Source organism: Chlorocebus sabaeus, chromosome 14 (genome assembly GCF_047675955.1).
Source record: "Chlorocebus sabaeus isolate Y175 chromosome 14, mChlSab1.0.hap1, whole genome shotgun sequence".
Taxonomy (NCBI): Eukaryota; Metazoa; Chordata; class Mammalia; order Primates; family Cercopithecidae; genus Chlorocebus; species Chlorocebus sabaeus.
The window spans coordinates 18,277,956-18,303,419 of record NC_132917.1 but is presented as its reverse complement, the minus strand read 5'-3'; the positions used below and the strand labels follow the sequence as shown (position 1 = coordinate 18,303,419).

General features: G+C 36.5%; 1 protein-coding gene, 1 long non-coding RNA gene and 1 other non-coding gene across 3 annotated transcripts in view; 2 read left to right on the top strand and 1 right to left on the bottom strand.

Annotated features, from left to right (window-relative positions):
* LOC140713294 (uncharacterized) overlaps window positions 1-25,464 on the bottom strand; it is an 81,985-nt gene that overhangs the window by 54,494 nt on the left and 2,027 nt on the right. The window contains exon 2 of the long non-coding RNA XR_012095217.1: window positions 24,060-24,265. This is a non-coding gene — a long non-coding RNA (uncharacterized lncRNA). The remainder of the gene's footprint in view (window positions 1-24,059; window positions 24,266-25,464) is intronic.
* Window positions 330-24,498, top strand: NT5C1B (5'-nucleotidase, cytosolic IB). Its single transcript, XM_007971383.3, has 9 exons — window positions 330-444; window positions 774-1,004; window positions 1,551-1,688; window positions 2,985-3,449; window positions 3,729-3,896; window positions 5,010-5,139; window positions 11,008-11,130; window positions 11,535-11,719; window positions 23,967-24,498. Exons 1-9 carry the CDS (start codon window positions 367-369, stop codon window positions 24,288-24,290), a joined length of 1,842 nt encoding a protein of 613 aa, XP_007969574.3. The 5' UTR covers window positions 330-366; the 3' UTR covers window positions 24,291-24,498.
* Window positions 4,532-4,638, top strand: LOC119627378 (U6 spliceosomal RNA). The gene has a single exon (XR_005243581.1). It is a non-coding gene; the product is annotated as a U6 spliceosomal RNA (small nuclear RNA).

Here is a 25,464-nt window from a genome sequence, read left to right as displayed (position 1 = left end):
GTAGCAATCTTCAGAGTAACAGAGAAAAAAAAAACTTATTCTACATAAACAACTTCACAATTCTCTAATATTTCCCGTGTTATCAGTCTTTAAACAATAAATGCTTTATATCTCAAATCTATGAACCAACAAATTTCTATATTAAATTTTGTTTATATAATTCTTTTTAATAAAATATGTGTTATCTTTAACTCATTCTTGTTAGAACAGGGTAAACTAAGGTCTAGAGTTTATATCTTTTTATATAAGCAAATAAATAAATTCCATGTTTCCTTTATCCTTGTATTCTTAAAGTCAAGGTTCCTAACGCCCTGAGATTAAAAATTAATAAATATTCTTTGTTTCCATGTCAAGAATGAGCCCGGAATGAGGTCCTCAAAAGAGAGTCTAGAAGCAGAAAAAAGAAAGGAATCTGACAAACCAGGAGTTCGTCTGAGCAATCAGGTGAGCCGATCTCTGTAGCAGAGGTGAGGAAATTAAGGAGCAGAGAGCATAAAGGAAAATGTTAGGGGGCAGGGAGTTCTGGGAGAGAAGACCAAGCTGTTGAGAATTGTATTAAGGCATCCCTAATGTCCTCATGAGGAAGTTAAGGAACTAGGAGAGGTTGGGCCCTGCCTTCCCCTCCATCCATACCCAAGTGTTCACTTAGAATGTGTGGAACCACAGCAGGCTCCTCTGCTCAGCCTACACAGGGAGGAGACTGATCTTTGTTCAAATCAGGGAGGGGAGGGGGTCTGGCCATCGCATTTACCACTTTCTGCACAATCTTTCAGATGAGGCGTGCAGTCAATCCGAATCACTCGCTGAGATGTTGCCCCTTCCGGGGTCACTCGTCGTGTAGACGCTGCCTTTGTGCAGCTGAGGGAACAGCCCTTGGCCCCTGCCGCACAATACGTATTTATATTCACATGTGCCTGTTGTGGGAGCAGGGCCAGCAGATCACCATGATGAGGGTGAGCAGAGATCGCACTACTGATTCTGGAGGGGAACCACAGACAATCTGGGTGAGGGGAAGAATATGGCAAATAGAAACTCTTTTACTTTGTTGCTCCCTGGTCTCCTTCATTCTTGTTTCTCCTAAAAGGAAAGCTTGAGGGCTCCATTCCTTTTAAGCAGATGCTTTAGAGTCCCCGTGCAACCTCAGTGGGGCACCAGCTGCCCTCACCTTTAGAGTCTGGTAAAAAACGGTGGATATATCATTTCAGCATCAGTTAACAGGCTTATCCTCGAGGGAAGAAGTGAGGAAAAGGGAGGAACAATGGTGAACCATACTAAGTTCCATATATGAGGAGTCATAGTGAAAAAATATGTTTGCACCTTGGTTTTGGATGCTCTTTCAAATGGACCCCCACATAGATGCTCCAAACAGAAGTGAGGACTTGACCAGAGTTAGAACAGTACACAAGAGTTCGGGTTAAGAGTCATTGAGGCCAGGGATCTTCTCACTGGGTGCTGCTATATTCAGCCTGACATGACTATTCTGCAGGCACATGTATAGAAGGAGTGGGTGACAGGGTTTTACACCCTTGGGTTTCTTCTTTCCATCACAGGGATCACAAGAATCATCACTGCGCAAGACAGACTCTCGAGGGTACCTTGTGCGCAGTCAATGGTCTAGAACATCCGGCAGCCCATCCACCAAGGCTCCATCCATAGATGAGCCTAGAAGCAGGAACACCAGTGCTAAGGTAGAGGTAAAGATGAAAGGGAGGAGTAGATGATAGAATAATAACAATGGTTAACATTTATTGACGCTTTCTATGTGCAAGGCCCTGTTTATGTGCTTTACATGTGTTAGCTAATTTAGCCCTCAGGAGAACTCCCTTCCGCCCATAAATCCCATTTTACCGCTGAGAAAACTGAAGTATAGAGGGAACTTGTTTAAGGTTTCACATTAATAAGTTGTAGAGCTAGCATGAAAACCCAGGGGCTCTAGATCTGGAGGCTGCACACTTCCTCCTTCCTTCCTTAATTCGACAAATAGTTATTAACTGTGATTCTCAGAAGAGAGAAGGAAATGGTCATCACAAGAGAAAAAGAGTGTCAGATTGTGTGGGGCTTTGAGTCTTTAATTAGGCCTGACCACATAAGCAATTAAACAAAAAAAGTTAGTTTTGAGATTAAGATTTTGGAAGCAGAGCGAATGATCCAGACCCAGCCACTGGGAGAGCATGCATTCCTACCCAATTCATCATCTCTATCGCATTTGACTCAATCATCTAAACAAAAACATCCTTTTTTGAGTCATGTATGAAACAATCTGAAATCATACATGAATGCCTAATAACTTCTTGCTCACCTTAGTAAAGGAGATTTTTCTCTAGAATAGTCCTTTCCTGTTTAGGAAAATGATTCAATATAACTGTGGTCCCCTGGCACAAGGAGCTCTGAAGGCCCTGGGGAGATGCTCTAGTCTCTCGACAAGCGACTTTCCCAGCCATCACTCTAACATTCACATGGGGAGTGGGGAGAGACATGCCCCAAGGAGATATGTAGAGTGTTCTGGTGAGAATGTCTGGCCCACTTTGCTCATGGAGTTAACTGGAGGTCACACACTAAGGCACTGGCCAAGCAAGATCCATTCTGCACGCCCTCTGTCCTACCTGCAGGCCTCTGACTGAGTAGGTATATGCCAAGCAAGGGACAGAACTTTGCAAACCATGTGTCAGCCGCCTAAGGGGGAGGAGGAGGACTGGGTCCTATCTACTCCAAACAAATAAAAATGTGCGAAATGCTTATGGGGAAGCTAGGGGAGAGAGAATGAAAGCAGACAGTCTCTGTGTCTGTTTAACAGAAATATCAAACAGCTGAAGCCTAGAAATGTCCGGTTCCCTTAAGCCCTACTTAAGGAGCTGAGATGAACCAGCACCCATCCAAGGTCTAGGAACGGGCAGAAAGGACAGATCCTTGACGGGAGCTGGGCAGAGCTGGCCACAGGGACCCTGGGCAGGCCTCGACTTCAGACGCCCATTGTCTTGCTGCAGCTCCCCAGCAGCTCCACGAGCTCCCGGACTCCATCCACCTCCCCAAGCCTTCATGACTCCTCACCGCCGGCACTGTCCGGGCAGCCCTCGCTCCAGCCGCCCACGTCGCCCCAGCCACCCCGGTCGCAGGACTCACGGCCTCCCACGCCCCCAGAGCCCGATCCTGGCTCCCGGCGCAACACCAAAATGCAAGACAATCCGGAGGCCTGGGCCCAAGGCATCGTGCGGGAAATCCGCCAGAGCCGGGACTCGCAGTCGCGGGAATATTCGCGCACATCCCCCACCGAATGGAAGTCCTCCAGCCAACGCAGGGGGATCTACCCCGCCTCCAACCAACTGGACCGCGACTGTCTGCCTGAGCAGCAGCAGCAGCAGCGGGAGGATGAGGACGACTATGAGGCTGCCTACTGGGCATCCATGAGGTCGTTCTATGAGAAGAACCCGAGCTCCTCGCGTCCCAGGCCGGTGAGCGAGCCCACCACCCCTGGCACCCGGGGCGCCCCTCCTTGCAGCGGGCAGCAGAGCCTCTTCCAGCCGCCCTCCTCTCCGCTGCGCAGGGAGGTCCTCCCCAGTCTCCCGCTTCTCCTCCCCAAACCTCAGGGAGTCCCAGCCTCAGCTGTTTCCAGCATCCCACTTCTCCAAGCAGGGACCCGCGGTCCTATTCTCACCCTCCAGTGAAGGAGCCCCAACCCTGTCCCCTTCCTGGCTATGTGACTGTCCTCCCATTGGCGTCCCTCTCTGCAGCCCAAACCCAAGAACGCCATCACCATTGCTCTCTCATCCTGTGCGCTCTTCAACATGGTGGACGGCAGGAAAATCTACGAGGAAGAGGGTCTGGAAAAGTACATGGAGTATCAGCTCACCAATGAGAATGTCATCCTGACCCCGGGTCCGGCGTTCCGCTTCGTCAAGGTACTCTGCAAGCTGTCTTTGGTCCGCCAGGACCCTCGATGGCGAGGGAAGGACCCAGGCCAACCCTTGGGAGGGCATTCAATTTCCCAGATCATTCCTAGCCCACCATTGTCATTCTTGTCTCCTTCTAGCTGACCCAGGTCAGTTTATGATTTCGCACAGGCTTCCAGACTGTGGAGGAAGGGACTCCAGCCCACAGCCCTAGATTTGGTATGTCAGCCTTCCCTAAGTGAAGTCCTAATCATGAGACCTGTAACAGAAGCCTCTCTCCCTCGAAGGAGTGCTAAGAAGCCATAATGAATTTATAATCCTGAGTAGTAGAAATAAAACACCATATTACAGTGAAATGAAATTCACGTTAGCTCTTCTGGCCCCAAACATAGCATATTAAGAAAATAAAGATGCTGTTGGCACTTAGGGGTGTGATTTTAATAGAAAAGGTAAGGTTCTCTGAACTTACACTGAAATGTATAGCACTTACAACTTTGATCTGCTTATGTAAATATTACACAATAACATTATAACCATACAAAAACAAATGACACCTCTACAAGTTGTTGGTAGAATGTACTTATGAGTCATAGTAAAAGCATGGGCAAGAGCCACAAACCTAAAGATACATGTTAATACACAAAGTACTCTCTTTGACAGCATATATACTAAAATTGGAACAAAACAGAGACAATTTGCATGACCTCTGAGCAAGGATGACATGCAGATTCATGAAGCAGTCTATATTTTTCAAAATTAAAAACAATCATTAGATGATCAGTAAAAGCAGATTTTAAAAATCAATCAAACATAGACAAAGCATAAAAGGGTTAGCCTGACCCTACTCTCTACCTGTCCCCCAGAGATAATTCTAGTGAACCCAAAGTTGAAACAATTCTCAACAAACATTACTGATGTATTCTGAACATTAACTGAGTTCCTATGAATGAGAGGTTGATAATACAGAAATGCATGGGATAAATCTTCCTTAAAGGAGCCAGAATCTCTCAGAGAAGATTCTTCAGAGCTTGAATTTGACTCTGATGAGATGCTTCCTCTGTGGCCTCCCCAAAACCACCTTGCCTGCCCCTCTTTACACACATTCATGTTTGTAACCTGCAGGCACTACAATATGTCAATGCTAGACTCCGTGATCTATATCCTGATGAACAGGACTTATTTGATATTGTACTGATGACTAATAACCATGCCCAAGTGGGAGTGCGGCTTATAAACAGCGTCAATCACTATGGTAAGTAAAATAAATACCATGTGGAAGAACAGCTCTCTGCTCTGAAAGAGAGAAGCCATGTTATTTTGCTAACTGTGGCTTAACCAAACGCAGTGTCTTTGATACTGACACCCCCTTCTGCGCCAGGAATGTTTATTTGCCTATGTCAGAACAAGAGAGGCCATGTTCATTTTTAACTTCAGCACAGAGTTGGGCTCAAAGCTCTGGACTTAACTTGTCAAGTGTGAATTTCAAAGTCTTAATCCTAGGTCCTGCAATATATTTCTCTGTTTTATGTTTTTCACTTCTGAACTTGACTTCAAGGAGCCGTCAACCCAAAGGTTTTTACTGTGTGATCAAACTTCTTGCTCACCACAGATTCGTGTTAAAGGTTTAAAGGTTTTCACCTCTCCTTTCCACTCTTAAAATCTGATTGTCCCCGGCTGCTTTCTCTCCCCACACATAAAATAAAATTTGATTGATTCTAGTCTCTTCAGTGTTTCTATCAGTGTGTTGGGGACTTTAAGAGAAAGTTCCAACTTTTCCTATTATGGAACTACCTGAATTATTTCAGGCACAATTGGCCTATTTTCTAAATGGGTGTGTGAAGTTAAAATAACGTTTAAATTGGGCATATTTACAAATAATCGAGATATAAGTTATGAGTTTTACTTTATATTATTCTAACTATAAGGCTGGAATCATTGAAGTACATTTAAAAATATTTTTGCCTTTTAAAAGTGTAGTCTTCTTAGTGTTAGGAAGTAAAAAGAGAGAACATAAAAATTTAACATCAATGAGTGCCATATAACAATCACCTAGTAAACAACAGCTAGTATTTAACATTGATTTAGTAGGTGATTTGACCTATCAAGGCTGGAAGCATAAGAAATCAGTTATTTACCTGTTAATTCTGCTGATGAACTGATTGTGTACAACCTTCTCATGCAGCCTTGTTCATGGAATAAAAATCTTTTGACCCAGAAGAGTTAGTTACTTCCTTCTCTGGGTACTGAAAGCAATTCGTATCTCTGTCTCCCGGGGTCTTTATTATAACAAATGTTTTACATGCCAGGCTCCTCAGTGAACTGTGATCTCCTTAAGAAGAGGGACGATGCTTTAATCATTTCTGGAGTCTTGGTGTCACCAAATAATTTCTGGGTGATGAAATTCACATGATTTAGGGATTTGTAGAGCACACTTTTGTGCCACATATGCCCAACATTGACATAAGTGAAAAAAATGAGAGCATTTTCTAATACCAAAGCAGATACTTCCACCAAGACAGTTAATGGACCTGACCGACTCTCCTGGAACTAACTAGACAGTATTCTGCTTTATATCATGTGTAGCTACCCAGTTTATCATATATCTAAAAAAAATCCTTTGAATTGGTACATATTCTATCATTTGGATAATCCTATACTTTATATAACTACTGTCACATTGTTGAAGGTTTTGCTTTTATAAATAACCCTAAACTGAGACCTTTCTATAGAAATCTTTATCAGAATTTCAGAATATTCCTTTTTAAAAAACTAAGGAATCTTAGGTCAAAAGGTACAAAGCTGTTAAAAGCTCTTAATACATATTGCGTATCATCAAATCACTTTCTAGACAGCTTGTACCAATGTATACTTTTACCCATAGTATATGAAGGTGCCTATTTTACAAACCCCTTACAGCCAGCCAGTGTTATTTTGTAATAGTTACTGATTTACAAAAGCATTTGATGTTATATTAATGTTTAATGATGATAATTCATTGTTATATGACTAAATTGCATGTCATCAGGGTTTGGTGTAGAGATTACTTCATTACCTAGGTAATAAGCATATTACCCAATAGGTAATTTTTCAATCCTCATCTGCCTCCCACCTTCCACCCTCTGGTAGGCCCTGATGTCTATTGCTCCCTTCTTTGTGTCCATGTGTACTCAATGTTTAGCTCTCACTTATAAGTGAGAACATGTGGTATTTGGTTTTCTGTTGCTGCATTAATTCACCTAGGATAATAGCCTCCAGCTCCATCCATGTTGCTGCAAAAAAGATGATCTCATTCTTTGTTATGGTTGTGTTTCACGTTATATATGCACTACATTTTGTTTATCCAGTCCATCATCAATGGGCATTTAGGTTGATTACATGTCTTTGCTATTGTGAATGGTCCTGCAATGAACATTTGTGTGCATATATTCTTTTTGTTGTTGTTGTTGTTGTTGAGACAGAATTTTGCTCTTGTTGCCCAGGGTGGAGTGCAATGGCACTATCTCGGCTCACCACAACCTCTGCCTCCCGGGTTCAAGTGATTCTCCTGTCTCAGCCTCCCGAGTAGCTGGGATTATAGGCATGTGCCACCACGCCCAGCTAATTTTGTATTTTTTTAGTAGAGGCGGGGTTTCTCCATGTTGATCGGACCAGTCTCAAACTCCTGACCTCAGATGATCTGCCCACCTCAGCCTCCAAAACTGCTGGGAGTACAGGCGTGAGCCACCATGCCCTGCCATATATATATTCTTATGGTAGAACAATTTATATTCCTTTGGGCATATACCCAGCAATGGGATTGCTGGGCCGAATGGTAATTCTGTTTAAAATTCGTTGAGAAATCTGCAACCTGCTTTCCATACCAGCTGAACTATTTTACACCACCAAAAGCAGCACGTAAGTGTTCCTTTTTAACCACAACCTCATCAGCAGGTCAGTTTTTGATTTTTAACAGTAGCCATTCTGATTGATATGAGATGATAATCTCATTGTGGTTTTGATTTTATTTTCTCTAATGATTAGTGAGGTTAAGCATTTTTTTCATATGCTTGCTGGCTGCATGTATGTCTTTTGAGAAGTGTCTATTCATGTCCTTTGCCCATTTTTTAATGAGGTTGTTTCTGCTTGTTAATCTGTTTAAATACCTCACAAATTCTGGATTTTAGACCTTTTCTAAATGCATAATTTGAAAATATTTTCTTCCATTTTATAGGCTGTCTGTTTACTGTGGTGATAGTTTCTTTTGCTATGCAGAAGCTCTTTAGTTTAATTAGCTCCCATGTGTCAATTTTTTTCTTGTTATTGCAATTGCTTTTGGTGTCTTCATCATGAAATCTTTGCCAGAGCCTGTCCAGATTGGTATTTCCTAGATTTTCCTCTAGGGCTTGGGCTTTGGGTTTTACATTTAAGTCTTTAATCTATCTTGAGTTAATTTTTGTATCTGGTGAAAGGAAGGGGTCCCATTTCAATCTTTGGCATATAGCTAGCCAGTTATCCCAGCACCATTTATTGAATACAGAGTCCTTTCTCCATTGCATGTTTTTCTTGACTTTGTTGAAGATCAGATGGTTGTAGGTATGTGGCTTTATTTCTGGGTTTTCTAACCCATTCCATTGGTCTATGTGTCTGTTTTTGTATTGGCACCATGCTGTTTTAGTTATTGTATCTTTGTAGTATAGTGTGAAGCTTGGTTATGTCATGCCTCCAGCTTTGTTCTTTTTGCTAAGGTTTGCTGTGGCTATTCAAGCCCTTTTTTGATTCCATGTGAATTTCCAAATAGTGTTTTCTAATTCTGTGAAAAATGTCATTGGTAGTTTGATAGGAATAGCATTGAATCTGTAAATTGCTTTGAGCAGTATGGCCATTTTAACAATATTGATTCTTCCTATTCATGATCATAGGATGTTTTTCCATTTATTTGTGTTGTCTTTCACTTTTTTCAGCAGTGTTTTGTAATCCTTTTAGAGATTTTTCACCTCCATGGATAGCTGTATTCCTAGGTATTTCAATTTTGTGTGTGGTGATTGCAAATGGGATTGCATTCCGGATTTGGCCTTTAGCTTGAACACTGTTGGTATATAGAAATGCTACTGATTTTGCACATTAATTTTGTATCCTGAAACTGCTGAAGTTATTATCAGAGGTAGGAACTTTGGGGCAGAAACTGTGGCATTTTCTAGGTGAAAAATCATATCATCTTCCAAGAGAGATAATCTGAGTTCCTCCCTTTCTATTTGAATGTCTTTTTTCATTCTCTTGCCTGACTCTTCTGGCTAGGACTTCAGGACTATGTTGAATACAGATGGTGAGAGTGGGCATCCTTGTCTTATTCCAGTTCTTCTAGCTTTTGCCCATTCAGTATGATATTGGCTCTGGGTTTGTCATAGATGGCTTTTATTATTTTGAAGTATGTTCCTTCAAGGTTGAGGCTTTTTTGGGGGAGGGGGTTAACATGAAAGGATGTTAAATTTTATTGACAGCCATTTTTGCATCTATTGAGATTATCATATAGTTTTTACTTTTAGTTCTATTTATTTGATGAATCACATTTATTGATTGGTGTATGTTGAACCAACTATGCATCCTAGGAATAAAGCCTACTTGATCATGGTAGATTAGCTTTTTGATGTGCTGCTGGATTTGGTTTGGTAGTATTTTGTTGAGGATTTTTGCATCTGTGTTCTTCAGGGATATTGGCCTGAAGTTTTCTTTTTTCTGTGTCTCTGCCAGGTTTTGGTATCAGAGTTATGTTGACCTCATAAAATGAATTAGGGAGGAGTCTCTCCTCCATAATTTTTTACAATAGTTTCAGTAGGATTCATATCAGTTCCTATATGTCTGGTAGAATTTGGCTGAGTATCCATCTGGTCCAGGGCTGTTAATGGTTGATAGGCTCTTTATTACTGATTCAATTTAGAAACTTGTTATTGGTCAGTTCAGGGTTTCAGTTTCTTCCTGGTTCAATCTTTGGAGGTTGTATTTTTCCAGGAATTTATCTATTTCTTCTAGGTTTTCTAGTTTCTATGCATAGATGTGTTTGTAACAATCTGAGGGGTTTTTGTTTTTACTATTTCTGTGAGGTTGGTAGTAATGTCACTTGTGTCATTTCTGATTGTGTATATTTGGATTTTTCTCTTTTTTTCTTTGTTAGTCTAGCTAGCAGTCTATCAATCTTATTTATTCTTTCAAATAACAAACTTTTGGTTTTGTTGATCTTTCGTATATTTTTTCACATCTCAGTTTCATTCAGTTCAGCTTTAATTATGGTTCTTTCCTTCAGTTAGCTCTAGGGTTAGTTTTTTTCTTTCTTTTTTTTTCTAGTTCCTCTAGGTGTGATGTTATGTTGTTAATTTGTGATCTTTCTATCTTTTGATAAAGGTGTTTCATGCTATAAACTCCCCTCTTAACAGTGCTTTAGATATGTCCCAGAGATTCTGGTATGTTGTATCTTTATTATCATCAGCTTCAAATAATTTCTTGATTTCTGCCTTCATTTCATTGTTTACCCAAAAGTCATTCAGGAGCAGGTTGGTTGTTTACTTTCCATGTAATTGTATGGTTTTGAGATACAGCCTTTTTTTTTTTTTTTTTTTTTTTTTTGAGACAGAGTCTCACTCTGTTGCCAGGCTGGAGTCCAGTAGCACGATCTCAAGAGCCACATCTTAATAGACCTTTACAGTAAGTGAGCAGGCTGTAGTTCAAGAAAAAGTGTTCTAGCCTAGACAAGAGTCAAACACTTGGGCTCAAGTCTGCTCTATGCATCTAAATCAGTGTGTTAGATTAAGTCTTTATGTCTAACTTTCCTTTCCTGTAATGAAGATAATAATACCTTCAGTATGTTTGTGAGAATAAAATGGCATGATCTATGTGAATATACTATGCATATAAACTATAATGTACTAAACACAACCACTATTACATAAAATAGTTTAGGAATTTTAAATATTGGTGCTATAAGACGATTTTAAAAGTTTATTTCTAAGGTAACTTTCCTTTAGGTTCACAAATAAAGCCAGTTGAATTTACAAATAAGTTCAGTTATCTGTAAGGTAACTTTTACTTGGATTTACAGCATTTTGTCTTTAATCTCTGTCGTAACAAAGTCTTTCTTGTCTGATAATAGGCTTACTGATTGACCGCTTCTGTCTGACCGGCGGAAAAAACCCAATTGGCTATTTGAAGGCATATCTTACCAACTTGTATATTGCTGCAGATTCTGAAAAAGTGCAAGAGGCAATACAAGAAGGTATTAGTCTGATTTTATTCCTCTAGTTAATAAAGAGGTTTACACTAATGGTTACTTACATTAAGTTTTGCATATGATTATGAGGCTTATAGTTTTGTTGGATATTCTTCTGAAGTTTTTCCACATGGCGCAACACTTAAGTCTGTGCTTTAGAGCTTTGACTTTCCTGGAAATGGACATCCTCAGTAATTGTCCTACAATCCATTTTACATGTTCCCATTCCTATAGAAACAGAGGCAGTGCATAGACAACTGTTCTGAGATCTGTGGTTGTGAAGAGGAGTTGAGCCATCAGGTAATAGCTAGAGAGAAATCATAAGGTCTGGGAGAATTTGTTTTTTTAATGGTAGAAACTATAACGCATGGACCTGAGAAGAGTATTAATCAGTCTCCATAATCTATCAGGTATTGCCTCTGCCACAATGTTTGATGGAGCCAAAGACATGGCTTACTGTGACACCCAGCTCCGTGTAGCCTTTGATGGGGATGCTATCCTCTTCTCTGATGAGTCTGAACATTTTACCAAGGAGCATGGGCTGGACAAATTCTTCCAGTATGATACATTATGTGAAAGTAAGCCTCTTGCTCAGGTATGTTCAATGAGTGCTAATTAATTTTTATGTACTTATTTATGTACTTATTTATTTTCTATTCTATATAAATATCAATATTGGTCCATTCTGATGAATGTTTAAGTTATTTTAGGCAGGCTACTCCTTCTTACTGTCTTATCTTTGGAGCTTTCTTTCTTTCTTCCATGAATTGCTCACTTTGATGCATTCACTGCTGATAAATTTATTTTATCCATACTTTTGGAAATGCTTGTATGATCTTCCCATAATAAGAAGTATGCGAGTAACAGGAAATACTACTTATCAGTAAGCCACTACTACATAATAAATTATCAAAATAGTAGGGTCATTTCCAATAGATTAGAGTAAGCATTTGTTGAATCTCTGTCCTTGACTTCAAACTCAAGAAAGGCATTGCTTAATTGAGAAAATATGCACAACTAAGAACTTGAACTGAATCAAATAATGATCCTCAAACAAGTGCAAATTATGAATATGTAATCAAACTGAAACTAAATATTTAGATTTTTTTGGATTAGTGCTGTTGAGTACCTTTCAATCCATCCATGAACCGAAGTGTTAAAATCAAGGTCGAAAATGAACAGAACCTATAACTTTTGAACAAAAGGAAATCTGAGATCAAAATGTCATTTAATCTGAATCTAAACTTATAGGTCTTTTAATTTTATTCTGTCAATTTTCCCAAGATATTTAATTGTCCTTTTTCTCAGTTCTTCCTGAACTTAAGTTAAACTTAAATATTGTTATTTTTATATAAATTTATAAAAGTATGAATAGACTAACTGCAAGTTGAAAAGTTTTTCTACTTTGTCACCTCTCATTAAAGCAAGCAATATTTAAACTATGAGTGTGTGTGTTCAACTTCATATTCTCTTTCTAAATAGCTCCTTTGGAAACCTTAACCTAGTGTTATAAAGTTCCATATTAACAAAGCTTACTATTGAGAAGAAAATTCTTTGTTATATTTTATATCAGTCTACTCTGCTGAAATTCAGAGCCGTTCACTATTATTGAAATGTGGAAATCCTCCATAAAAAGAAAACCTAAACAAAAACACTTCAAAGAAAGCATTGCTTCCAGACAAATGTTAAAGTAGTATTTTCTCATCTGAAGTAAATAATCTAAATTTCTTTTAAATTTTACATTTTTCAGTTCTTTTCTCATGCTGTACTTTGTTCTTTTCTTCAGTTTTATTGAGTTATACTTAATTTTTAAAAGTTGCACATATTTAATGTATACATTTTGATGAATTTGAACATATACATACACACATGATACTGTCACTACAAATAAGGTAATAAACATATCCACCGCTCCCAAAAACTTACTTTTCTCCTTGTCTTTTAAACATTTTTTTGTTTTGTGGTAAGAACACTTAGCATAAGATCTATCCACTAAACAAGTTTTTAAGTGTACAATACCATATTGTTAACTATAGGCACTGCATAGTACAGCAGATCTCTAGAATTTATTCATCTTAGCAGGTCTTCCAGGTCTCATCCATTTTGTTACAAATGGTAGTATTTCCTTCTTTTTAAAGGCTGATTAATATTATGTTATGTCTTATCCCATATTTTCTCTATCCATTCCCCTGATGATGGACATTTGAGTTATTTCCAAATCTTGGCCATTGTGAATAATGTTGTAGTAAACATTGCAGTTTACATAGCTCTTTGAGATCCTGCTTTCATTTCTTTTGGATATATACTCAACAGTGGGATTACTGAATCATTTGGCAGTTGTTCTGGTTTTAGTTTTTTTTGAAAAAATTCCATTCTGTTTTCCACAGCGGCTACACAATTTTACATTTCTGCCCACAGTGTATAAGGGTTCCACATTCTCTACATACTCCCCCACCATTTGGTATCTTTGTTTTGTTTTGTCTTCTATAATAGCCATCTTGACTAGTAAAATTTGATATTTGATCGTGGTTTTTATTTGGATTTCTCTGATGATTAATGTGTTGAGTACCTTTTCATATACCCATTGACATTTGTATGTGTTCTTTAGAGAAATGTCTATTCAAGTCCTTTGCCCATTTTTAACCAGCTTAATTTGTTTTTATTTTGCTGTTGAGTTGTAAGAATTCTTTGTATATTTTGGAAATTAACCCTTATCAGATGTATAGTTTGCAAATATTTTCTCCCATTCCATAGGTTGCCTTTTCACTCTGTTTCCTTTGCTTTACAGAAACTTCCTAGTTTTATGTATTCTCACTTATTTTTGCTCCTTAAATGGCCTTTTTCCCCCATTAAACAATTAAAATTGTGAATTCCAACTCTACTTATTGCAGGAATACCCAACAAATTTCATGCTTTCCTTTATTATGCAGTACTTCTGCCAGTTTAAAAACCATGCCATTTTTTACATAAAAAAGGTGATTTTCCATAAAGGCCAGAAGGCTTTGCTGGGTGTTCCATTGATGAGAAAGAATCTATGAGGTACAACTCCTACTGAAGACATTCAAGTATGTGGCTAGTAGGGTGGTGGTTTGGTCATGACAATATCTTAACTTTGTCAAATGGAAGAGGTCTGAAAGTCACCAGCAAATGGGACAGCTGGAGAGGATTAATTGAACAAGTCTGAATGTAGTTTATGAGCCTCCAATCTCCAATGTAGTACAGTGACAAGTAACTGATATCTCCTGATTTGATCCCTATCTCTTGTCTCACCGTTCTGGGATAATGGTCTCTAAGTGTGTGTATGTATGTGTGTGTATGTGAATTTTTGAGGTATGTTTATATAGAGTAAAATTTATAATTTTAAGTGGATAGTTTTAAGAGTTTTAACAAATATATATAATTGTGAAATAACCACTAACATAAAAATACATATTCAACCGTTTCATTAAATCACTAAATTCCCTCATGCCCCTTTGTAGTCATCCTAGTACCCTATCTCCAGACCCCATCAACCACTACTCATCTGATTTCTTTTTCTATAGCTTTGCCTTTTCCAGGTGTCACATAAATGGAATCATATGGGATGCAATCTGACTTGTTTTATTTATTATAGCATAATGCATGTCATTGCATGTATCAGTATTTGGCTCCTTTTTATTGCTGAGTAGTATTCTATTCCGTGGATGTACCATGTTTTCTTTATTCTTTTACCTGTTGAAGGAGTAGGCCATTTCTAATCTTTGACATTTATAAATGAAGCTACTTTTAAACATTTGAATACAAATTTCTGTGTAAATATAAGATTTCATTTCATTTTTAAATACCTAGAAGTGGAATTGCTAGGTCATGTGATAAGTAGTATACTGTATCATTATTTGATGAGATACAGTCAAATTATTTTCCCAAATGACCATAACATTTTGCATTCCTAAAAGCAATGCATGATTTTGTTGCTTTGCATTGTTGCTGGCATTTGGTAGTATTGAGTATTTTTCTTTTCTTTCTTTATTTAAGCAATTTTCGTGTTTATAAAAAAAAAATCTCATTGTAGTTTTAGCTTGCATTTCTTTAATGACCAGTGTTACTGAGCATCTTATCAGGTGCTTTTTTCCATCATGTATCTTCTTTGGTGAAGTACCTGTTCAAATCTTTTCCTCATTTTATTGGGTTTTTGGTTTGTTATCGACTTCTGAGAATTCCTCATATGTTTTGGATACTCATCCTTTATCAGGTATGTGTTTTACAAATATTTTCTCTCAGCCTGTGCTTGTCTTTCTTTCTTCTAACATCTTTCAGTGCTTTTCAGTGAGCAGAAACTTATAATTTTGATGAAGTCAGATTTATCAATTTTTTCTCTTAGAAATTGCACTTTTAATATCATATATAAGAAATCTTTGCCTAATCCAAGGCCACATTGATTATCTCCTGACTTTTTATATAGAAATTTTATGGTTTTAGGCTTTTAATTTAGGATTACAGTCTATTTTGAGTCAATATGGTATTTGTGCAAAGTACAAGTTGTGGTTCATTTTTCCTGCTTATTCTAATTTCCTGGATATCTTAATTGTTCAAGCGTTATTTGTTGAAAAGGGTGACTTTCTGTCTTGTTCCTTTAATATAGATATTCATCCTTTTATCAATATTACATTGTCTTGATTATTGTAGTTTTATAGTAGTTTTGTTTTTTCTTTGTTTGTTTGTTTTTTGACGGAGTCTCGCTCTGTCGCCCAGTCTGGAGTGTAATGGCGTGATCTCAACTCACTGCAACCTTTGCCTCCCGGGTTCAAGACATTCTCCTGCCTCAGCCTCCTGAGTAGCTGGGACTACTACAGGCGCCTACTACCACACCCAGTTAATTTTTCGCATTTTTAGTAGAGACTAAAATACCATATTGGCCAGGCTGGTCTCGAACTCCTGACCTTGTGATACACCCACCTCAGCTGCCCAAAGTGCTGGGATTACAGGCCTGAGCCACTGCGCCTGGCTACAATAGTTCTTAGGACCAGGTGGTATGAGTACTTCAACTTTGTTAAAATTTAAAAAAACAGAACAAAACAAAAACAACAACAAAAAATACATATAGAGAGAGAGAGAGAGAGAACAGTCTGATTCCCTTGCACTTTCATATAGATTTAAGAAGTATATCTATTTCTGGGGGAAAATTTTTGTGAGAATTTTTATTTTTATTTTTGTTTTATTTATAGCTAGAGCTTGGGATAATAGATATCTTAATAATATTGAGTCTTTCTTTCCATGGACATGGTATTTCTCCTCTCCTCATTTATTTAGAACATTTAAATTTTTTTTTTTTTTTTTTTAGTCTTTTGTGAGTTTCAGCACACAGATATTGCATTTTTTTATTTATACCTATGCATTTTGTAATATTTTGGTACTATCATAAATGGTACTTTTAAAATCCTTACTATCCAATTATTTATTGCTAATACATAGAATCACAATTGGTTTTTGTTTCTGCAACCTTGTTCAATTTCCTTGTTAGTTCTCACAACAATTTTGTAGATTGAGATTTTCTAAGTCAACAATAATGTTGACTGTGACTAAAGACAGTTTTATTTCTGTGTTTCCATGCTGTATATCTGTTTTTTATCATTCTTGCCTTTTTACCTTGCTAGTACATCCAGTACAATGTTCAGAACAGTGATGAGGGTGGACACCTTTGCCACCTACCCAGATCTTAGGGGGACATCAGTCTTTCACTCTTAACTGTTATCCATAGGTCTTTTCTAGATGCCTTTTTTTCAGGTTGAGGGAGTTACCTTCTCTTTCTAGTTTTTTGAGAGTTTTTATAATAAATGAAGGTTGAATTTTGACTATGCCTGATTTGCATCTATTGAGAAAAATCATGTGGTTTCTCTCCTTTAGTCTGTTGAGGTGTAAATTACATTAATGGATTTGTAAAAGCTGAGGCAGCTTTGCGTTGCTGGTATTAATTCAAGTTGGTCATGTGGTATTATCCTTTTCATATATCGCTGAATCCAATTTGTTAATATTTTGTATTATTCATTCATTTATGTCTTAATGTTCATCCTCTATAGTTTTATTATCTTGTAATACCTTAATCTGACTTTAGTAACAGGGTAGTACTACCCTCATAAAATGTGATACAAACTATTTAAAATGTTTGGTAGAATTTTTCAAAGAAGCCATCTGGGCCTGAACTTTTTTCTTTGTTGGAAGGCTTTTAACTACTGATTCAATTATTTTGGTAGCTATAGAACTTCCATTTATCTTTTTCTTCCTTTTCTCATTCTTTTCTTCTCTCTGTTTATGAGCTTATGTTTTTCAAGGAATTTGTTCATTTAAATGACTGAATTTACGGACATAAACTTTTACAATGTTTTACTAATATGTTTTTAATATTTGTAGGATCCTTAGTGATGTGTCCCCACTTTTATTTCTGATACTAGTAATTTGTGTCTTTTCTTTTTTGTTGTTGTTTTTCTTGGTCAGTTTGGCCAGAGGTTAATCAATTTTCCTGAGCCAGCTGTTCCTAAGTTTTTAAATGTGGAAGTTGAGATTGTTCATTTGAAACCTCTCTTCTAATATAAGCACTTAATGCTATAAATGTTCCTCTAAACACTGCTGTAGTTGCATCCCACAAATTTTGATAGATGATGGTTTTTTCTTATTTAATTCAAAATATATTTTTAAAATTTCTCTGTGATTTCCTCTTTGACCCACAGGTCACTTAGAAGTAGGTTATTTAATTATCATATATTTGGAGTTTATTCAGATATCTTTCTATTGTTGAAACAAAGCTTAACTCTGTTGTGTTGTAATTAGAAAATATATTTTGTATCTCAATTATTTAAATTTGTTGCGGTATGTTTTATGCCCAGAATATGGTCTATCTTGATGAATATGTCATGTGCATTTGAAAAGAATATTCTGTTGTCATTCAATATTCTATAAATATCAATTAGATTATGTAAATTAATTCAGGTAATATTGCTTGGGTTTTTTATATTGTCAGTAATTTTCTGTCTATTTGTTTTACCTACTATTGAGAAGGCAGTGTTGAAATCTCCAAATATATTTGAGAACTTATCTATTTATCCTTTCAATTTTATCAGTTTTACATCAGTGTATTTTGCATCTTTGTTTTTAGGTGTCCACATATTTAGGATTATTATATTGTCTTAATCTTAATTAATACCTTTAATCTAATTAAGGTACTAAATTATATATTAAATACTAATCTTAATGCCTTAATTATATTACATATATTATATAATACATAATATAATTGATATATAATACATAATATAAATAAGGTATTAAGATTAGTATTTTAAGATATGTATATATTTAAGACATGATTATATTAAGATATGTATATTATATAATACATAATTATGTAATATTCATCTGATACTCATATAATCATTCCAGCTTTTTGGGGGGGTTAATGTTTGTATGATATGATTTTTCTATACTTTTATCTATGCCTTTATATTTAAATTTTGCTTATATTTAACTTGTTTTTCTTATAGATATTACAGTTGGTACTGCTATTTATACAATCTGGCAATCCCCGTGTTTTAATTGCTATTTTTAGGATGTTTAAATTTAATGTGATCATAGCTTTGGTTGGATTAAAATCTACTATCTTCCTATGTTTTCTCTGTGTTCCAACCATTCTTAGTTTCCTTTTCCTTTTCTTTTTTTCCCCTATTTACTTAAGAATTTACTGTGTGTTTTTACATGCTATTTTATCTCCACTATTGGCTTATGACTCATTTAAAATTTCTATTAGTTACTCTAGTGTTTACAATATGCAACTTTAAGTAATCACCGTGTATTGTCAAACAATGTTATACTCTATAACATCGTATGTGCGGTAAGAACCTTGCAACAATGAACTGCCAAACTCTCCCTCTCCTGTTTTGTGCTACAGTTGTCGTATATTTTTATTTTATCTATGCTATAAACTCTCTATACTTTGCTACTGTGAACGCTGAAAATGTGAAACAGGTCTCAGTAAATTTAGAAAGTTTATTTTGCCAAGGTTGAGGATACGCACGCATGACACAGCCTCAGGAGGATCTGATGACATGTGCCCAATGTGGTTAGAGCACAGTTTGGTTTTATCCATTTTAGGGAGACATGAGATATTTATTAATCAACATATGTAATATGAACATTGGTTTGGTCTGGAAAGGGAGGATTCCAGGCAGGTTTGAGTTTCTGATTAGCCCCTCCAAAGAAGGCAATCCTATATGTAGTTATCTCAGTAAGCAGAGCAGTGACTGAATAGAATGGAAGGCAGATCGTCTCTAAGCTCTTCCAAGCTTAACTTTTCCGTTTAGCTTAGTGACTTGGGGACTGCAACACTTATTTTTCTTTTCCACTACTATTTCTGTTTTTGGTAATTAAATACCTTCTACTAAATAAGTATGAGGCAAAATATGTATTTCATATTCGAATTCCTTTTAATCATTTTCAGAGAGCTTCCTTTCTTTGTGTAGATCAGGTTTTTCTCTGTTATCATATTCCTTCTGCCAGGAGATCTTTTATTTTGTTTTCTTTAACATTTCATGTAGTACAAATCTACTGGTACTGAATCTGTTTTTCTTTGCCTAAAAAGTCTTAACCTTATTTATTTTTTAAAACCATATTTTATTTTTACTGAATGTAATATTCTGGGCTTACTATGTTTTTCTACCAGCACCTTAAAGATGCTTTTCCATTGTCTTCTCATTTGTATAGATTCTGACGACAAATGTTATGAATTTTGTATCTTTAGTCCTTAGTATGTAATGTGTCTATTCTTCTCTGACTGCCTTCATAATTGTCTATATTTCCTTTGGCTTGAATATGAGAGGGGAGTGTGTGTGTGTGTGTGTGTGTGTATGTGTGTGTGTGTGTGTCCCACAGCATTTCAATACTCTGGGTTTTTTTCCCCACTCTTTCTTTTTCTCTTTCTCTCTTTTCAGTTTGGGCAATTTCTATTGACTTATCTTCAAGTTCACTCATTCTTTCTTTAGCTGTGTTGAGTCTACTGATACATCCATTAGGTACTCTTTATATAGTTCCATTCAACTCTCTTATCATTTCAATCTCTTTGCCAAAATTGCCAAAATTGCTAGTCTACTCATGTATGGTATCTACCTTTAAAGCAGACATTTAAATATATTAATCACAGTTATTTTCAATTCCCTCTGTTATATTTGTGATATCTGGGTCATAAGTCTAGTTCTTTTTAATTTCTCCTGAAAGTAGGTTGTTCATTTTGTTTTGTTCTGTTTTACTGTAGGACTAGCAATTATTGTGATAGATTGAATCAATCAAATCAGGTGTTAAACTTGTTTTAGATTTTGTGGTTGCTATGGTTATCTTCATGGCACCACAAGATCCAAGCTTGTCTGGTATCAACTTTGCCAGAGGGTTTTTCTCCAGATTTCTAGTCGACTTTCAGCAGTAGGCCTTCCCTGTGTGTCTGCTGCAGAGAAGGTCTCCTCGTTCTTACCCCTTCCCAGCTATTTATTCTATCTTCCTAGGGCTTAGGGATGAACATTCTCCTGGATCTTGCCATGCCCCAGTGATAGCCAATATCTAATGGTACCGATCCTTGATAGTCTCTTATCCTCCCAAAGTTAGAATGTTTTCTTCTGTAACAGTGGATCTTTACTCATGCCCTGGAGGATAACAGTGTTTGAAGCCCTTCTAGCAGTCTAAGCTCTTTGTTTCTGAGGGTATAAGCAACTGGGGGAGTTTTAGTCTTTGCCCCCAGTGGCAGCTGCTCCCCTCCTCCACACCTGTACCATCAAGGATGGCTTTATTCTATCACCCTACTGCCTGCAGTCTTTGTCACCAGCATCTAGTGAAGTCCATGGAGAAAAGCCTAAAAGAGAGTGTGTACTTCTTGTGCCTGTGGATCCCAGGGCTTCTATGCTCTCTCATTGGTGCACCCTAGTTCTTTCTCAATGTCTTTTTTAAATTACTTGAATTGCTTGTACTTGCTTGTATGGAATCTGGTATAACTTTTTTCAACACTCTACCAAAAGTACACAGTTCTTGCACTCCACATCTTCTTGAAGATGCCTGTTTTTCCCTAGTTTTCATGCTAGTTGGTTACCCTACAATCTCAGCTCTTTGATGGGCTCAAGAAAAGTTATTTTTTAGATTGGAGTTTTCTCATTATCAGGGTTGGAGTAACAGTCTTTCCCTAGTATTTGCTTTTTCTAAGTTTCCCTAGTAATTTTATATTTTTATTGATAAATTATATGCTGTACTACTGTGCAAATATATAAATTACAAAACATATCCCAAAATAGAAGTAAAAGAGAATGAGATGGATACTTGATTTGAATATGGTGATATAAACTCAGCATTCTCTGTTTCTTCCATTTGGAAATCATCCAAAAACAGCAAGGGAAACTGTGCCCCTCTGTGTTTTAAAGACTAACTGCAATGATGGTGGCTCCTGCCAACAGTCACTATGAGTTTGCTGCTCTTGTCAAAAAACAGTCCCAGTTTTTTCACCTATATGTATGGCCTCTTACCATGAGAAAGTAAATTTACTTGTTTTTCCCTAAGATATACAGCATTAAAGAACATTTAAGTAAATGGTTACACAATAAGTCGTGTTTACAGAAAACAGTTTGTTTCCATGACAGCAAAGAAGGGAGCCTTTGAATCATGAAAACAAGTTAGTCTCCAAATATTCCCATTGACCTTCCCCTAGAACCCCACCAACTGTCCCAAGAAAAACCAGTCTACTTCAGTACAAGTAATAATAAAAAGAGAACTGACATTGAATACATTCAAAGATACTATGAGAAAAGGCAGATTAAAAAAGAACTAAATCTAATAACAGATGAAGAGCTCTTACAAAAAAAAGTTGACATAATACAGATAATTATGACTGAACATTTGCCATGATTTTAAAGACTTAAAGCAAGATCATAAAGTAAAAATGCAATAATCAAAGAAGAGATGATAAAATGTGAAAGTTATAGAATGCTGTAAATCTTTCCTCCCTTCTTATAGAGATATTACCCATCTGGTACAGATTAAAAATACAATTACATATAGAAAAATGACAGAAATAGATAACAGGTAAAGAAGACCCAGCATATGCCTAAGTAGAATCCCTGAAGAAAAACTTTAAAATCATGTTGGGGGAGGGGAATTGATGTTAAATATAAAGATGCAAATTAACGTAAAAATATAAATTAAAAACTGATAAATTATCAAAAGATATTTATATATTAAATGATTAAAATATTAAATATTAAAAGCCCATATTCTGTGATAGAGGTATAGAATCAAAATGACCATCACTGAGAGGCCTAGTGAAATTATTGGGCTTCAAAATGAAGAAATAATTATTTGGGCTGCCTACTCATATAAGTGGTGGAAGAGGTGGGATGGGAAACAAGAGGCCCTCAAACTTCTCAAGAGCAGCATTCAAAAGTAAAAGACAGTGGAGCACTACTTATAAGATCTTGTGGAGAATCTTATATATAAATCATGTATTCTATATCCAGCCAAAAGTTTATTCAAGGACAGAGGAAATAGATATACAGTTGAGAATATACCATATTCTCAGGGATTATTACCATAAGATGTTTTTGAGAAAATTAGTACTACAGGACAAATTTTGGCCAACACATGGAGGACTAGAAGCACAAAGGCACAAACATTCATATAATATAATTAACCATAGAATTCGAACTAAAACAACTGTACAAAAGAACAAATTTGTATGATGTACAAATTATATAACTAACAAAAAATGGAAAAATATGGGGAAAGAAGGTCTACAGAAGAAGTATGCTGGAATTTTCAGTTACAATAGCCAATCAAAGGATGAAATGTAAACTTGATAAATAGAAATAAAACAAAATGTAATAATGCAAAAGTAAATAAACACCAAGGAAAAGTAAATAAATGACTAAAATTAGATAGTGGAGAAGAAATAGAGGACTACAGACACATTGAAGAAACACCCTGCTTTCATTATTTCTCATTATGAAGAATAATAGATCTGGGATTCTTTGTAAAAATGAGGACTGAGGGTACTATAAAAAGTTATAGTTGTAAAGGTAATTTATAGAAGGAAATAATGTAAACCTTCTTAAATGTCAGAAGAACCACCCATATACAACTACAAAGAAGAAAGACACAGATTATTGAACAATCCTTTAAAATCTTTAAAACATGGAAAATGCAATAAAAACCACAAGACAGAAACAATCTCAAGTATATTTGTAATATAAATAAATGTAAATGAACAAAAACAACTATTGTTTTAAAAAATAAGATTTTCAGGTTGTATCACGTAGCAAAATCCAATTCCAGGCTCTACGCAAGAGATACTAAAACTAAGTGTTTGGAAAGGTTAAAAATGAAAAACACAGTTAGATTCAAGTCAAACAGCATTAAGCTAGACAAAAGCATATACTTTATAAAGTTAAAATGCACATTCACAAAAAGCAAATTAAAAGAGTAGTGCTTTGGCAACTAATTAGAGTTTATTTAGAGTGACCCGCTATTCCAGCTTACCATGGATAGTTTATGTCTGTTGTCCTGGCTTAATTATTTATTGAACATTCTTTCATATTTAAAGTATATAGGTTTACATGTTAAATCATATGGTCATTTTAGGCACATTCCAGGAATGCAAGGATGGTTCCATATCAGACAACATATTCACATAAATTCCTATCGAGTTTTAGCCTTTTGCCATCAGCTTCATAACACTGCATGTCATGCTGTATTATATCCTTTGTATTGTATCTTATGGGTCTCTGCTTTTTAGCATTCACTTTCTTTGGCTCACTGTATCACAGCTGTGATATATGTTCCTTTTACAGGGTCCCCTGAAAGGCTTTCTGGAAGATTTAGGCAGACTGCAAAAGAAGTTCTATGCCAAAAATGAACGGTTACTTTGTCCTATCAGGACCTACCTGGTTACAGCTAGGAGTGCAGCCAGTTCAGGCGCCCGTGTGCTGAAGACCCTTCGACGCTGGGGTCTAGAGATAGACGAAGCTCTTTTCCTTGCTGGAGCCCCAAAAAGTCCCATCTTGGTGAAGATCCGGCCCCATATCTTCTTTGATGACCACATGTTCCACATTGAAGGGGCACAGAAGTTAGGTTCCATGGCAGCTTATGGCTTTAATAAAAAATTCAGTAGTTAGGGGCAGGGAGGAGAAATAAAGTGGTAATAGTCTGGTATTACAGAAGCCACTTCTTTTGACTCTCTAGGATTATTAGATAGGTATTTCAGAAAATTGGACCTTAAAATTTAGCTTCTTTGGAAAGATTTCCTCTTGATTTTTTGGAAAACCTTTTGAACCCTCAAGTTACCATCAAGCTACTTCTCTTTGAACTACCAATACTGTTGAATGTCATTGCACCTATCTCTGTGTAAGCCATAATGATGACTCTTCAAGATAAGTTTAGAACTTGAATATTTGCATGCTTAAGGGACTGTTTTAGAAGCTTACTTAGTTTCATGAAGCACTGCTCATTTTTGGATGTTTGTAGATAACAATGAATTGTTACCCATCAGCATTGTAGAATAGTGTCTTCAAAGGTAGAAGGAGTATGGTTAAGTACACTCTTGAAAACTGGAGCTTTGTATTCTGTGACTGCTATGGCCAGCCCTTTAAACAAAGCAAAATGAGAATTTCACTTTACCTGCATAACAATTTTGATACTGCTCATTTAGAAATAAATCATCTGGTTGTTCCTCCAGGGTACTTTCTAAGATAAGCCTTAAACAGAAACTCTTAAGAAAGGTTCTCTGAAAATTACTTGGTGGGTTAAATGCCTCTGGTCCACAGAGTTTCATATTTGAAGTCTCTGGCTTTGGGCCTGGCAGGCTGGCACATCCATATTTGTATGGGAAAAAAAAAAAAAAAAGACCCTACGCTACCACTTCAAAATGTGACATGAAGTGTAGAATCCTGGTCCTTCATTGTCATTCTCATGTGATTTTTGTTTTGTTTTCAACAAAAATTGGTTGGTCATTAAATATATGTTAGGCACAGTGACCTGGTTATTTTCACATGTTACTTCATTTTCTTATCAAATTAAATGTTTGTTACATAGTATTATTATTACCGTCCTTTTTATCAATGAGGAGCCTAAGATTCAAAAAGGTTAATTAGACAGCTTGTTTAAGGATATGGAGCTAATGAGTGTTAAGACTAATTAGATTCAAATTCAAATCTTACTTCAAAAGTTATAATGAGGTCTCTTTCCTCCCTTCGAAATAGAGTTATTAATTTCATGGCCTTTGGACCCATCTGGTACAGATTAATCATTTCATTAAGTTCCATGCATAAACTACACAGCAGTTACACCGCA

Coding starts and splice junctions, on each gene's coding strand:
- NT5C1B (XM_007971383.3), top strand. CDS start 367: ATGAGGTCCTCAAAAGAGAGTCTAGAAGCAGAAAAAAGAAAGGAATCT. Junction 1,005..1,550: donor GGGAACCACAGACAATCTGG/GTGAGGGGAAGA, acceptor TTTCCATCACAG/GGATCACAAGAATCATCACT. Junction 3,897..5,009: donor CGGCGTTCCGCTTCGTCAAG/GTACTCTGCAAG, acceptor TGTAACCTGCAG/GCACTACAATATGTCAATGC.